General features: G+C 34.2%; 1 protein-coding gene across 2 annotated transcripts in view; it reads right to left on the bottom strand.

Annotated features, from left to right (window-relative positions):
- HGF (hepatocyte growth factor) overlaps nt 1-14,690 on the bottom strand; it is an 80,385-nt gene that overhangs the window by 47,651 nt on the left and 18,044 nt on the right. Inside the window, exons 3-5 of one of the 2 annotated variants that reach the window (XM_024115960.2) lie at nt 12,498-12,610; nt 10,874-10,988; nt 5,328-5,470 (exon numbers count right to left, since the gene is read on the bottom strand). In XM_024115960.2, coding sequence (XP_023971728.1) covers nt 5,328-5,470; nt 10,874-10,988; nt 12,498-12,610 — 371 coding nt within the window. Of the gene's footprint in view, nt 1-5,319; nt 5,471-10,873; nt 10,989-12,497; nt 12,611-14,690 lie in introns of those variants that run through there. The other variant, XM_028489480.1, reaches the window with a different exon arrangement.

The following is a 14,690-nucleotide window of genomic DNA, read 5'->3' as shown; positions in this document are numbered from 1 at the left end:
CAAACTTAGTTCCCATTTTAAAAAGAATGCAAGGTTTGCTATGTTCACAGAAAATGATACAACATTGATCATTGTTGTTTGTTCCTTTGTATTGAATGGAAGAGTAGAATAGAATCCTGTGATCACAAATAAGGGGATAAAATATCCACATGTACAATTTCTAATCTTGTATAGTACTCAGGAATCAAAATATACCTATTTTGTCTCAATCAGAAAACGCAGTTTATAAGAGTATATCCTTTTCTAATTAGAGTGAATAAAAGTATTTTCTGGGAAACTGTGTTGGGGCATTATTAAAAAACACTTCTCCTGAAACTTTAGGATTTTTAATTTTCTTAAGGAAACATAGCTACACAAATGAAACAACACAGGTTATGTAGTATCACATTTCAGCTTTCCATCTGAATGGGGGTACAAACTTAGTTCCCATTTTAAAAAGAATGCAAGGTTTGCTATGTTCACAGAAAATGATACAACATTGATCATTGTTGTTTGTTCCTTTGTATTGAATGGAAGAGTAGAATAGAATCCTGTGATCACAAATAAGGGGATAAAATATCCACATGTACAATTTCTAATCTTGTATAGTACTCAGGAATCAAAATATACCTATTTTGTCTCAATCAGAAAACGCAGTTTATAAGAGTATATCCTTTTCTAATTAGAGTGAATAAAAGTATTTTCTGGGAAACTGTGTTGGGGCATTATTAAAAAACACTTCTCCTGAAACTTTAGGATTTTTAATTTTCTTAAGGAAACATAGCTACACAAATGAAACAGGTGATTCTATAAGGTGACTGCTTTCCAGCATGAGTGGTAGATCAGTGCTTCTCCAAACTTTAATGTGCATAAAAGTTTCTTTGAGATCTTGTTAAATGAAGGGCAAGTTCTGATTCAGTGAATCAGGACTGGGGCGTTAATAACAAGCTCCCAGAGGATGATGATGATGCTGGTCCTTGGACCTCACATTGAGTAGGAAGTCTGTAGGTAATTTATTCAATTCTGAAAGTTCTTAGTGTTTGGCTTTTAGGAGAGAATGGATTTTACTTAGACCTTGAAGGATGGATAAGATGTGGATAAACTATAAAGGGGCAAAATAACATAAACGGTACAGAAACATGAATTAGTATGCTATGTTTATAGTGAAGTGAAGAGAGAGTTATGAATGCAGATGCAGACCTAATGAGATTGAAAAATAATAAAAGTTAACACGAAGAATGTTAGATTTTGGAAGGCAATGAAAGTTGCTGTTGGGGTGGGAATTAAGTGAATCCTGTGATAGGACTGAGATGCTAAGTATATTAGAGTTACATATTCTTTGATTATTCAGTAATTTTAACATATAAGAAATCATTTGACCCTTGCAGTGAGGAAAACAAGGCTCACAAAAGTTTTAAGGGACTTACCTAAAACAGAAAATGCCAGATCTGTGCCTGGAACATAGGTCCTCTGACCCACAGTGCAGCCCTCTTTCCATTCTCCCTAATTGCCTCTTTGTCCTACATATATTAACTTGTTTCCTACACGTTCTTACTGGTCATACTTTAAGATAGGTTGCAAGCAAAACTTTTAGAAAGTCAGTCTCCCTGCCTTTTCTCAGTATTGTCCTCATTACCCTCTTCGCTCCTGTTTACAGCAGTAGGTTGCCCGCCTGTTGGATTCTCACCTGTTGGGGGCTAGGAGAAACGAGACTGGCCATCTTATCCAAGGATGAAAAATGTGTGGTTTCTCCATTGCATCAAACCATCAGGTTAGTCATAAAAATTACTTCGAGAAAGGCAAATTTTTTTGAACTCATATTTACTTCTCAAACTTCAAGAATTCTAAGACTCTTCTAAGTTTCCCCAGCTCAAAGTCAAGCTGTATAGGTGGAGACCAAGTCCACCTACCTACCAGGGACTCAGGTGAAAGCATTATCTATATAAGACTGCAAGAGGGTGAGGACTGCACCTCCTGCTGTATTTCCTTTTGACTCTCTCTGCTGTTGCCAATGTATCATTTAACCGTTCCAGCAAGTTCTTCCCTTAAAAAAAAAAAAACAAACAAAAGCAAAACACTGTCCCAGTTCACAAAAGCTCAAACTAAATAAATGTTTATATTCATAAGTAAATGAATACCTTTTTCTAATTATCGTTCTGCCCTAATTGATAATAGAAAACTACAAAAACTACACATTAATTGTAATATAACTAGGATTAATTTAACACCTTTCTCATGTACTAACTACACTCAGAAATTACTGTGTTCCGTTTTTATGAATCATAAAACCACAAGTGATCTGAGTTTACAGACTAAAACAACTATTTTGAAAATGTCTCTCAGACAAATCCACTCTAGTGATTATTTCAGCAAAACTGAATGTTTAAAATATGAATAGTCTCACAAATCCACATTTATAAATAATAGTTTTATTTAAATCTTTGTTTTTAAAAGTCTTTTGCCACACAGAGTATGGAATTACACATTTAAAGTTATGGCATGGGCTTCCCTGGTGGCGCAGTGGTTGAGAGTCCGCCTGCCGATGCAGGGGACGCGGGTTCGTGCCCCGGTCCGGGAAGATCCCACATGCCGCGGAGCGGCTGGGCCCGTGGGCCATGGCCGCTGGGCCTGCGCGTCCGGAGCCTGTGCTCCGCAGCGGGAGAGGCCACAACAGGGAGAGGCCCGCGTACCGCCAAAAAAATAAATAAATAAATAAATAAATAAAGTTATGGCAGTATTATTTGGTATTTTAAGTGTAAGGTATTTAAAAATAATGATTATGGCTTAATAAAATGCATTTACTTGAATATTTATCATTTAAAAAATCTGTTTCAATGACTAGTGATTGCTTTATTTTAAATCCCAAGCAAATGTTAAAGCAAGAAGTCAAATTTTATATACCTCTGTTTTCCATAATCTTTGAATTAAACATTAATGGTAATATTTTCTTTACATAATTATGTAAGGTTCTAAATGTGATAAACAAGTATTCATTTTGGAATGCTTAATATATTTCAAAGGTTTAAATTAAAAGAAAATAATTTTAATCTTTAAATACCAGATATATGTTTATGAACCAAAATTTCAGACAAATTTCAGGTGATTATTTAGCAAATATTTTAATATAGTTTAAAAATTTTCAAAAAATATATACTGTTCTACTTGTCCTTTTCCAAAGAACAGTCCAAAGTTGACCACATACTTTTCTTATTTAATTTTAAAATACACAAAATGATGTGATCATTAATATTTCATCCATAATAATGTAACCTTTGGAACTTAACATTTACAATATCCATAGATTAAAATGTCTCACCCACCATACTATTTAAACATTGTGGATTTGGAGGCTTTTTCCTCATATATGTATTTTAATAGAAATTTACATCATATCTACATTATTTTGTATATTTTGTATTACCCATTTTATAAATAGGTATTTTTCTCCATTAATGTATTGACAATGCTTCTTCTTATTTTAGATCCTCTTCATTAAAATCCTGCTAAAACATTGTTTATGTTAGCATGAATTTAAATATCACAGCTCAATTCACAGTCCCTGAAATATGTTTAGCCTATAGGACAGGTGTTGGTTTACTTCTCTCACAGGAGGGTTATTCTACTCTTTCAGACTTCTACTTGTTTCCAGAAAAAGCACATCTGCAACCTTTAATGCCACCGTGACCAATAGCATCATGTGCCATTCATACTAATGATCAATGCCCTTTTCTAAGGGAGGTGCAATGACCTCAAATCATTAAAAAATATTAGGGACGTATACTCTGATGAGCTAAGGAATACCAGAAATTTTTCCAAGCATTTATTTTTTATCGCATTTATTCTACATTGCCTGTCATTTTAGATATATGCCAATATAGTTTGATGAAGGTTCTTCTTTTAAATCAGGGGTTGAAAAATCACATTCCCACAGACTAGGCAGGCAAGATAAATGCTAAACTGTTTAAAGTTTGACCAGTTTACCTTCCCTTGAAAACACTGTCCCAGATCAAACAAAACCAATAAAGAAAACTCCTTGCCAATAACTTTCAACCTCAGAAAACTGTGATAGCAGAGAGTTCCCTAAAAGTAGGGTTTTCTTCCATGTGTAAATTTAAGACAAATATTACAGACTTATTCATACAAAACAGACATTCATAACGTTATCACAGATCAGTTTATTATTTTTAAAAGAAAAGAAAAACAATGAAGAAGTTATAGTGAACAGAATATGATATGGAATGGAAAGTAAGAATTTACAAACAGATGGAACTGGCTCTAGCACATGAGTTCAAGAATTTTAAATTAACTAACAACAGAAAACAAATTCACCTTCTCTGTGACAGTTAGCTAACAATGCCCTTTTTATGTGATAAATATCAACCTAATACTTAATGAATATTATGGAAGAAATAGTTCAAAAAATATTTGGTTAATAACAAACAGGTAAAATATCTTACTATAAAAACTGGACAGCATTCCAGCCGTAATCCCCACCCCAGGTACTTCAAAATACTACTAAATTTTTATCAGAATTCAATCCATGTTTCATTTTGATTTTTAATATTTTAGTTTCTGACAGAACTAAAAAGCCAGCTATTCAGTAGCCAGATAACCAAGAAAAATGAAACCATATACAATGCTGAAATGGTTACTCTTCCTTCTTGCCCGTCATTCAGTTTCCACTGTAAAAGTAAGGACAGTGCCCTTTCATGCTGTGAGAGGAGGTGAAGACACAGACATGGGTTTAGAGTGCCTGCCTTCCAGACAGCCTGTGATCTACTGTTTTGATCTCTTCAGATACCATTCTGAATGGTATTCAGTTCCAGACTGTGTATCAAATTTGGTTCACCAAAACACACACAGGGCACTCGAACTTTCAGTGACCCCCTTCCTTATTCTCTTCAAGGTCCATATACCCTTGCCACACCACTTCAAAATAGCTTTGACAAAACTTCTGCAGAAGCGGGTTCTGGATGAGTAGAATTAGCGTTACTCATAAAGGGCTAAGTGTCATTCTGCTCCTTTCAGCTGGTGTATGGGAGCAGATTTTGACCTATTATGAGCTCAAAACAGCAGATGAGGAAGCCCAAACTTTTACTCTCCCCGAAGAGATACCTCAGGCTCCTTTGAAATTCAAACTGATAACTTGCTCCATTATTTTGCATTAATCTGATGATAATCAGTTCTTAAAACATCCTATAAAAATGCTCGAATTATGATCTATAGTTGCAACTGAATGAACATCATATTCATTGTGATTTCATTCAATTCTGTTAACCTTTAATGTGAGTTGCAGTTTCACACAAAGGGAGAGCAGAGTGCCCCACATGGCATTCAGGTTCATTTACCTTCTGAACACTGAGGAATGTCACAGACTTCGTAGCGTACCTCTGGATTGCTTGTGAAACACCAAGGTCCCCCTTCTTCCCCTCGAGGATTTCGGCAGTAGTTTTCCTGTAGGTCTTTACCCCGATAGCTCGAAGGCAAAAAGCTAGTTTTAAAATGATAATCATTACAGTATAAGAGCATGCAACTTTTGGGGGGGCCTATTAATTTTACTAACTAGTGGGTATGTTTTCCCCAAAGTGGAGAAATCCTTTATTCTATCTCAGACCTCCATAGATATTAACTTGAATTCTGTCATTTCCATCTATTCTTAAGGTACTTAAATTTTATAGACATTTACCTAACTGAATTCTAGTATTCAGCAGCCTTAAGAATGACTAATCTCTGGATTCACTAAGAGCCAATCATTCTAGAGCCTAATTGACATTGTTTGAACCACAATTTCAAAGTTCCACTCAAAGGCAGCAATGATTGAGGAAAGCCACTTAGGAGAGAACGGCAGAAACACTGCACTAGACCTTGAAATCTCACTATTACACTGCTTATCTGAGATAATTATTTGTTTGTTTACTGCTTTTCTCATGAATGATAGCCCCTCTTTTTTCTGCACAGTTGAGAAATAGATTGATAAAGTAACAGGAACAAAGGGTCTGGAAACAAATTGAATCTGGACTCAAATTTCAGCTCTGTCTTACTAACTGGAGACCCCAGTGGGCAAATGAGCCTCTTTCAGCCTAATAGCTTACCTATACACTGAGTATAACCATAACTTATAACGTCTTCCACCTATGTGGTTGTTTTGAGAAGTTCAGAGAGATGAGAGAGTAATTGACACTTAATAAACTCCATCTCTTATTAAGCACACTCCACTTAGTAGTCTTTAGACTGTCATAGTAAAAAACAGAAATGCTTATTCTGTTTAAAAATTTAAAAAGTTTTCACTGTGACTGGGGCTTGGTGCTTTCGGGTTTAGTTCATAATAGTTGGCCATTGAGTGCAGACTGCAATATATTACCTTCATTTAAAATGTCTAATGCCCTGCTTATAATTTTGTTACCAGCACACAGTACTTCAACATAAGAGCAGAAGAGTTCAAAGCCCTTTTTATTCTTTTGTACTGCTTGTGACCTTGGCCTCAATGATGCTGCAAGTGTCTTCTAGATTGCACACAAAAAAAGCATAAGTACACAATATATATCTGTAGGCAACATTAGGAAGCACTTTTTTTTGAAAATCCAGTTACATTTTCAATATTCAGTTCAATTTTTGCTCTAAAGCTTAATTTCTACTTTTACGGACCTCTGAGATCTAAATGGTACTTAAATTACAGTGAAGTCCAAAGATCTTAGTCTCTCAGTAAATACCATTCAAATATGTTTCCTACCCATTGAAACCTCTAGTTAAGAAATAATCATTTTTGTTATGCTGTGGCATAAAATAAATATGGACATGCCTTGGGTACCAAGCAACATTTTGCAATGACATTATTTACTTTGGACAGGAAATACACCAGAGTTAAGTGCTCAGAAAATGTAAATTATTGGTCAAAAATAAAGAGTCCAAGAGACTTACTACTCACCAAACATTTTCAAGATATCTATTAAGTATTATAAACATTATGAAATGCCAAAATGTCTTTACATAAAGAGTTTATATCCCTACTTCACTAGCATTTTAAATATTGGGGAACAAAAATTAGACATTAGGTCTTATGACTGACAAAAATTATAATATAATGAAAACTTATCATGACTTTACACTTCCTAACAGTAATTTTCAAAGGAAAAATAAGTCATCTTTTGTCTTAGTTTTAGCCCCATTATTCCAGAATAATTTAACATAATCTTTGTGCCATTGTGTGACAATTATTTCCTTTCACTTTGCCAGTTCTCCAATTTTTCATAGTAAATTTATAATGAAATACTCATTTTTCTGATAGAATCAAAACTGACTTTTACTTTAAATTTTTTTCATAAAGTGCTGCATTAATCAAATTTAGCTAAGAAAATCCCCCTATAGCTCTATTTTCTGAAAAAGCTTGGTATAGTATAGTACTGAGAATAAGTTATTGTTAATCACAAAAATCTACATTGCTGCCCCATATGTATCACTCGACTAGTATATGACACTAGCCCTTAGATAATTTACTTACTCTTTGGGTTTTCAACTTCACTTACGAGATGAATGGAATGAATTAGATTATTATAAACTCCTTCATTTTATATCATTTTATGTATTAAGTTTAAAAAACTAAATAATGATTTAACACATGTTAAATGCACACATATAAAATATCTACAGTTTTAGAGATTTTGTTACACACACACACACACACACACACACACACACACACACATACATATACACACATATACCTTTCCAGTGGATTTGTAAAGCAAAGAAGAAGCTGTGAAGAAGTAGTGAATGGGACTTCCCTGATGGCGCAGTGGTTAAGGATCCACCTGCCAATGCAGGGTACATAGGTTTGAGCCCCAGTCCGGGAAGATCCCCACATGCTGCAGAGCAACTAAACCCGTGAGCCACAACTACTGAGCCTGCACACCTAGAGCCCGTGCTCCGCAACAAGAGAAGCCACTGCAATGAGAAGCCCGTGCACCACAATGAAGAGTAGCCCCCGGTCGTCACAACTAGTGAAAGCCCACGCACAGCAACAAAGACCCAACACAGACAATAATTAATTAATTAATTAATTAATTATTTTAAAAAGAAGTAGTGAATGAATAAGTCAACACTTTAGTAGGAAAAATGCAAGTAGGAAGGGAAAGAGATAAAGCAGAAATCAAAACTAGCTATGGTTAAAAGATGAATAAAGTTTTCCCGCTGGAGTTAATAAAAATGAAAAATGAAGAGAATGTGTGCTGCTTTCCACAATTCTATATCAATGCCTATTACATTCCTCTTTAAGACACATACAGGGTAAAGAGCAGTCTGGGTCATCTCTTCAGTCTTTGTTGTATATGACTTTTTACCCTGATTAACTGGTTTTCTTTTGTGTTCTGAAGTTTTCAGTCTGCTTTTCTTTAGTATCCCATACTTGACCAAGCGATGAAGCCTAGCCCTGCTCTTTGCACTCTATGTTTTCATTCAACACATGTTTATGAGAACCTATTACACACACACCCTGTGCCAGTCAACAGGCTCTGTAATAAACCTTTACTCACATATATACCATTTTTGGTTCTCTGTCCTTGTGAGCAAGGCTTTATTCTTAGAGAGATAAGTGAAGGAATATTTAAAATTGAGTTACATCCAAATATACTTTGAAACATAAATTAGATCTTCTGGGTGCTGGCCACCTTTTCTTTTCTTTTAATATGAACTGTGTTCATAGGAAACTTGATCCATTCCATCATCTGCTTCTTTAATGAATGCTGGGTGGCCAGTGAAGGATATAGATGTAGATATCAGGTCACCTGATTTTCTAGTTAAGCTTCTATACTAATTTCATCATCTATCATCATCTTCCCATTAAGCCACTTGTAAAATATTTCAATTTAGGGAGTTGACAATAAATCACTCCTCTAGACAGACGTATGTAGATATATATTTCTCTTTCAATTTTCCATAGAGTTAATCTTTAGTTAACACTTAAAAGTGTTAACCTAGCACGTAGATATTCCAATAAGCTGCTAATTGATGAAAATGTGTTGCTCCCATTGAATAAAAAAAAAAATTGATTAATGTACAAGGTCGTCTCAGCCCTAAAGCTTTATATCACAAGGAAATGTTTGTTGGTAAAATAGCTGATTGGACTGGGAAGCCAGTTCCCAGGGAGATCTATTTCACATGTACTCCTGTAGCAGAGAATCACAATCATAGAGAATTTGGGTTGAAATAAGACCTCTACTAGGTCATCCAGTGCACTCTCCTCAACTAGGATAGGACTGACTTCAAACGCCATTCCTTTGTTCATGAAAAACTTAGATCCATCTATTTAAGCAAAATGTTTTCCTCACTATGCAGGGAGTGACACCATGCAAATCCTTATGAGAGGACAAAACCAATTACATTGCTTGTTTTGTAATGTAAAGATAAAACTATGTTTTGGAGGTATTCATGTAATTCATAAGTAATGAATTTGGAAAAATTAGTTGTTTTCTGTTATTGAAACACTGTAAAGCTGATCTGCTTGGACCCTTACTAGCTGTTGTTAACAAGGCCAAAATCACAGGTTTGATCCCAGTGTAGAGCAACCAACTCTTTTTCTTTTTATGTGGGCCAGTGAACTCAGTTTCTGTTTACTAAAGTAAAATCATCTTGCATAGTTTTGCCCCCCACCAATTGAATGAAATGGAATAAAAAGTGGATTCGTCAAGGCAAGTTACTACCTCTATTGCAAAAACAGGTCACAGCATGTATCCTACTGATTTGCTGGGTGTTTAAGGCCCTGGGGTTGTTAAAACACAGGATACAGAGTGACACTGGCTGGCCTCAGATTCTGGCCGTACCACTTGCTAGTTGTGCATGACCTTGAAAAGTTACTAAGGATCTTTGCTCTTCAGTTTCACCATATAAAAAATAGAACTAATAAAATCACCTACTTTGTAGTTCTTGAGAGGATTAAATGAGATAAACCAGGTATACTGCTCAACAAAGGTACTTGGCACATGGTAAACTAAATCTTCCAGTGCATCTAATAACCAGGGACTGCTGTTTTAAACTACTTTAGTTCCTGTTAAAATTCTTTGTGAAGTAAGTCTTGAAAAACTCTGGCTATATATGGCTCTCTAGCGAGTAGATATCTATGTTTCTCCTCCATGATGATTAAAATTCTCAGACTAATGAGCCTATGGATATTATGTTTACTCATCTTTAAATAGCATTCATCTGTTATAATGAACACAATTCTTCTCTTCACTATAGACATTTAATTTCCAAGGAATAAGAAGTTTTCTCTAGTCATTAGGCACTAGGTGAAATGGGAAAGTTGGTCAATCTGAGGCATGAATTTTTAGCAGAGGTTCTCAGTTTTGACTGTGCTTTAGAATCACCTGGGGAACTTTTAAAAAAATACTGGTGCCAAGTGATTCTGATTTAATTGGCCTGTGTTGACGCCCGGGTGGTAGGATTTGTTAAGGGCTTGTAGCGGGTGATTTTAGTGTGCAGTCAAGTTTGAGAACCACCATGGTTAAAGAACATTTGGCCCCTGGGTAAGATCAGAATCTGTTCCATCTCCAACTTATCACAGGCAGCCTCTCCACTCCAGCTGCAGAGTGCTGTGCCTTTTCGCAGGCAAAGAGAGGGGAAAAAATTTTTTTTTAATTATTTTTTTATTATTTCTTCCCAAACACCAAGATCTATAAATTGAGGTTTTGAGGTGAAAAAATGTTAGGCTACATCTTAATGATAATTTTTTATTCTTTGGCTAAATATCAGTTACAAATTCAGATAAGCTTTGGCCTAATACACTTCTGCAAAGTTGGCTAAATTATTATAGAAGTGTAGGATTATTCTGAAGCACTAACCTGGGATTGGTAACACACCATAAAAGAGAGGCTCTATCCTCTTTTCTTCATGCTGTTCTTACCTGTGTTCGTGTGGTATCATGGAATTCCAGGGCTGGCATTTGATGCCACTTTTAGTGATAGATACTGTCCCCTTATAGCTACCTCCTTTACCGATGATGCAGTTTCTAATGTAGTCTATCAGAAGAAAGCAGAGGAAAATGTTATAACTATGTGTAACATATATGATGTGTATATTAAAAATAAAAATGATAAAATTCCATTCAAATCTTTAAGTAATGCTTATAAACCATCACAAATCATATTGAAATTTCTTGCCTAAAAATTCTACTAATATTTTCAAAATAATACATTTCAGAGTAATCCAAAACAAACAAAAAAGACCATTGAGAAGTTTTAATTTTGTGAGTATATACTTGGATAACTGTAGAGATTAGTCTACCTACTTAACATAGATTATTCTATATACTCAACTGGACAGGCAAATTTAATTTAGCATAATGATTTGCTCAAATTCACAGACCATTTTAAGAACATCTTAAAAACAAAAAGTTGTAAACCTATATTGAATTCAAAAAGTTACTTTAAGATAATGGAAATAACTGATTTGTCTTTGTATCAGTAAAATTATGTGGGTTTTTGTGTATGTGTGTGTATGTGATAATTACATTATGCTGATTATTATTTTCCATATTTTTGCTAACAGATCAGCTACTAAATTATAGGACAATCAAATTGAAACAAGCTGTATATTTCTATCCAATAATAGTATATACAGTTGTTAGCAACCTAGAAGATTAAAGATGGTTTTATACTAGATTATGAATTATGTTTAGGATTTACAGAATTATTGGGGTGTATAGAGATCATCTTATTTTCTAACATGAATTAATTTTAATTTCATTTAAACATTTTCCCTATTAACAAAGAAATGTCTGCGTATATTACTAAATACCTAAGTTTAATAAAAAACACAGTATGATTTAAGAAAACATTAAAATTGAAATAAATAGTATTATCATAAACATAATTCATCATTATTATTTTGTGTAATGACAGATTTATTCTGTAAAATACACATTTAGTAAACATTCTTCAATTATTTTATTATTATAAGTCCACTTTTGAACAAAATAAATACCTTGTGAATATAATATCAAACTACCAAAGTAGACAAATTAACTAATAATATGGTCTCAATTCTTTCAAAGATTTTTTAAAAGTATGTAACTAGGAATAAATCCAACTAATTTTTCAAAACCTCCACGTTTTGTTGTTATCAGCAATCATCACTATAACTTAGATTAATTATCCAAAGTTACTAAAATTTAGAATACTGTAGTAAGCTCAAAATTTGCTGTTATATAAAATGTCTTAAACTAATAACATAAGGTGGCACTTTCTAAAATGACTGTGGAGAATATCAGTTCCGGGAGATGTTACTAGAAATAAATAAAGAGGGGAGGGATAATCTAACTATGGAAAATTTGGGAAAAGCTCTCTTTAAAGTACCATACTGAAAATAGTCAAGGCAGTAGTAGTGTCATCTGTCTTAATAGATGAATTGACTGCATAATAGATCCATGATATAATGGAAAAAATCAGTTAGAAAGAGCACTGTGGCAGGCAATTACATATATTTTATACTTTGTTTCATTACGAAATATTTAGGGAGAAGCCCGTTACCTTTGTTTTCATAGAGGTCAAATTCATGGCCAAACTCTTTTCTCACTCCACTTGACATGCTATTGAAAGGGAACCAGAGGCATCGCTTTCTTGCTTTGTCAAAAACAAAGGCCCTGAAAAAAATATCTGAATGAAAAGAAGGAATACTACTATTTATACAGTTTTTAAAGAATAGGCACCTGGTTTAAACAAGGAAGGCAATATAAAAACAGACGCATTATTACATATACAGAGACATGAGGGGTATTTGAACCTACCATTTTGACAGCCAAATAAGACAGAACAAAATTAAATTTTTATAGGTGTAGATTTAAATGTCAGATAGAATAAAATTTGAAATTTTCTCATGTTATTCTAATTGACACATAGAAGAATGAAGGCTTCAACAAGCAAAATCAATATATAGTACAACTACTTGGAATATTTCTGAAGACTTTATTTTTTTTTGTAAGTATACAGCAAGCTGGAAGATATTTTTTCAGTTATATACAAATTATTATATTTGAAATATCGTGATTAACTTGTAAAGGTTGTAATTGTATAAAGCACATTCTAAAGTGACGTGTCCTAAAATGCACTAGACAAATCACCACCCCAGGAGATTCTCCAGCAAAGAAGAATCTAAAATCAAATGTTTGGGAAATTTTGCATATAATATCCCTTCTTGGTGAGTTATAAAGCATTTAAGTTTATTAAAGGCGTTGAAAATCCTGCTCTTAGGTAACTTTACATAAGTCAATGTTTCCTAAATGGATTTGCTTGCATAAGCATTTTTAATTTAAATAAAAAACTACTAATATCAGAGAGAATATGCTTTTGATATATTATCTTGACAAAATTGCTGAAATGTGTTAACTCCTAAAATTATCATTCCTATAGCTAAGTATTACATTGGTATTTTCTTGCTCACTAAAAAAAGTATTTCTAAAGCAAAATGATAAATACAAAAATCCCTTAACTGAAATAGTAAAGTACTTAAAATTTTTAACACATTAAGTGTTACCATTTCTAAAAATACAGGAAATAAAGTTCAAATTCTGAACTATTTTCTTTCCATTAAGAAATAGTATTAAAACTCCTTCTTAACCATGTTCATGCTAATTATAATGTCACCATGTATAAGCATCTAATTAAGAAAAACACACAGATTTTCTAAGAATAAAGATTTTTTGCTTCTAGATTTTATGTATATATATATATGTTACATTTTAACATCGTTATTAGAGTATAATTGCTTTACAATGGTGTGTTAGTTTCTGCTATATAACAAAGTGAATCAGCTACATGTATACATATATCCCCATATCCCCTCCCTCTTGCGACTCCCTCCCATCCTCCATATCCCACCCCGCCAGGTGGTCACAGAGCACCGAGCTGATCTCCCTGTGCTATGCGGCTGCTTCCCACTAGCTATCTATTTGACATTTGGTAGTGTGTATATGTGCATGCCACTCTCTCACTTCGTCCCAGCTTACCCTTCTCCCGTGTCCTCAAGTCCATTCTCTATGTCTGCTCCTTTATTCATGTCCTACCTCTAGGTCCTTCATAAAAAAATTTTTTTTAAGATTCCATATATATGTGTTAGCATACAGTATCTGTTTTTCTCTTTCTGACTTACTTCACTCTGTATGATAGACCCTAGGTCTATCCACCTCACTACAAATAACTCAATCTGGTTTCTTCTTATGGCTGAGTAATATTCCATTGTGTATATGTGCCACATCTTCTTTATCCATTCATCTGTTGATGGACACTTAGGTTGCTTCCATGTCCTGGCTATTGTAAATAGAGCTGCAATGAACATTGTGGTACATGACTCTTTTTGAATTATGGTTTTCTCAGGGTATATGCCCAGTAGTGGGATTGCTGGGTCATATGGTAGTTCTATTTTTAGTTTTTTAAGGAACCTCCATACTGTTCTCCATAGTGGCTGTATCAATTTACATTACCACAAACAGTGCAAGAGGGTTCCCTTTCTCCACACACTCTCCAGCATGTATTTTTTGTAGACTTTTTGATGATGGCCATTCTGACTGATGTGAGGTTGATACTTCATTGTAGTTTTGACTTGCATTACTCTAATGATTAGTGATGTTGAGCATCCTCTCATGTGTTTGTTGGCAATCTGTATATCTTCTTTGGAGAAATGTCTATTTAGGTCTTCTGCCCATTTTTGGATTGGGTTGTTTGTTT

The sequence above is a fragment of the Physeter macrocephalus genome, chromosome 5 (genome assembly GCF_002837175.3).
Source record: "Physeter macrocephalus isolate SW-GA chromosome 5, ASM283717v5, whole genome shotgun sequence".
NCBI lineage: Eukaryota > Metazoa > Chordata > Mammalia > Artiodactyla > Physeteridae > Physeter > Physeter macrocephalus.
Note: the sequence above shows the minus strand (reverse complement) of the source record. Positions and strands in the feature narration are given on the sequence as shown.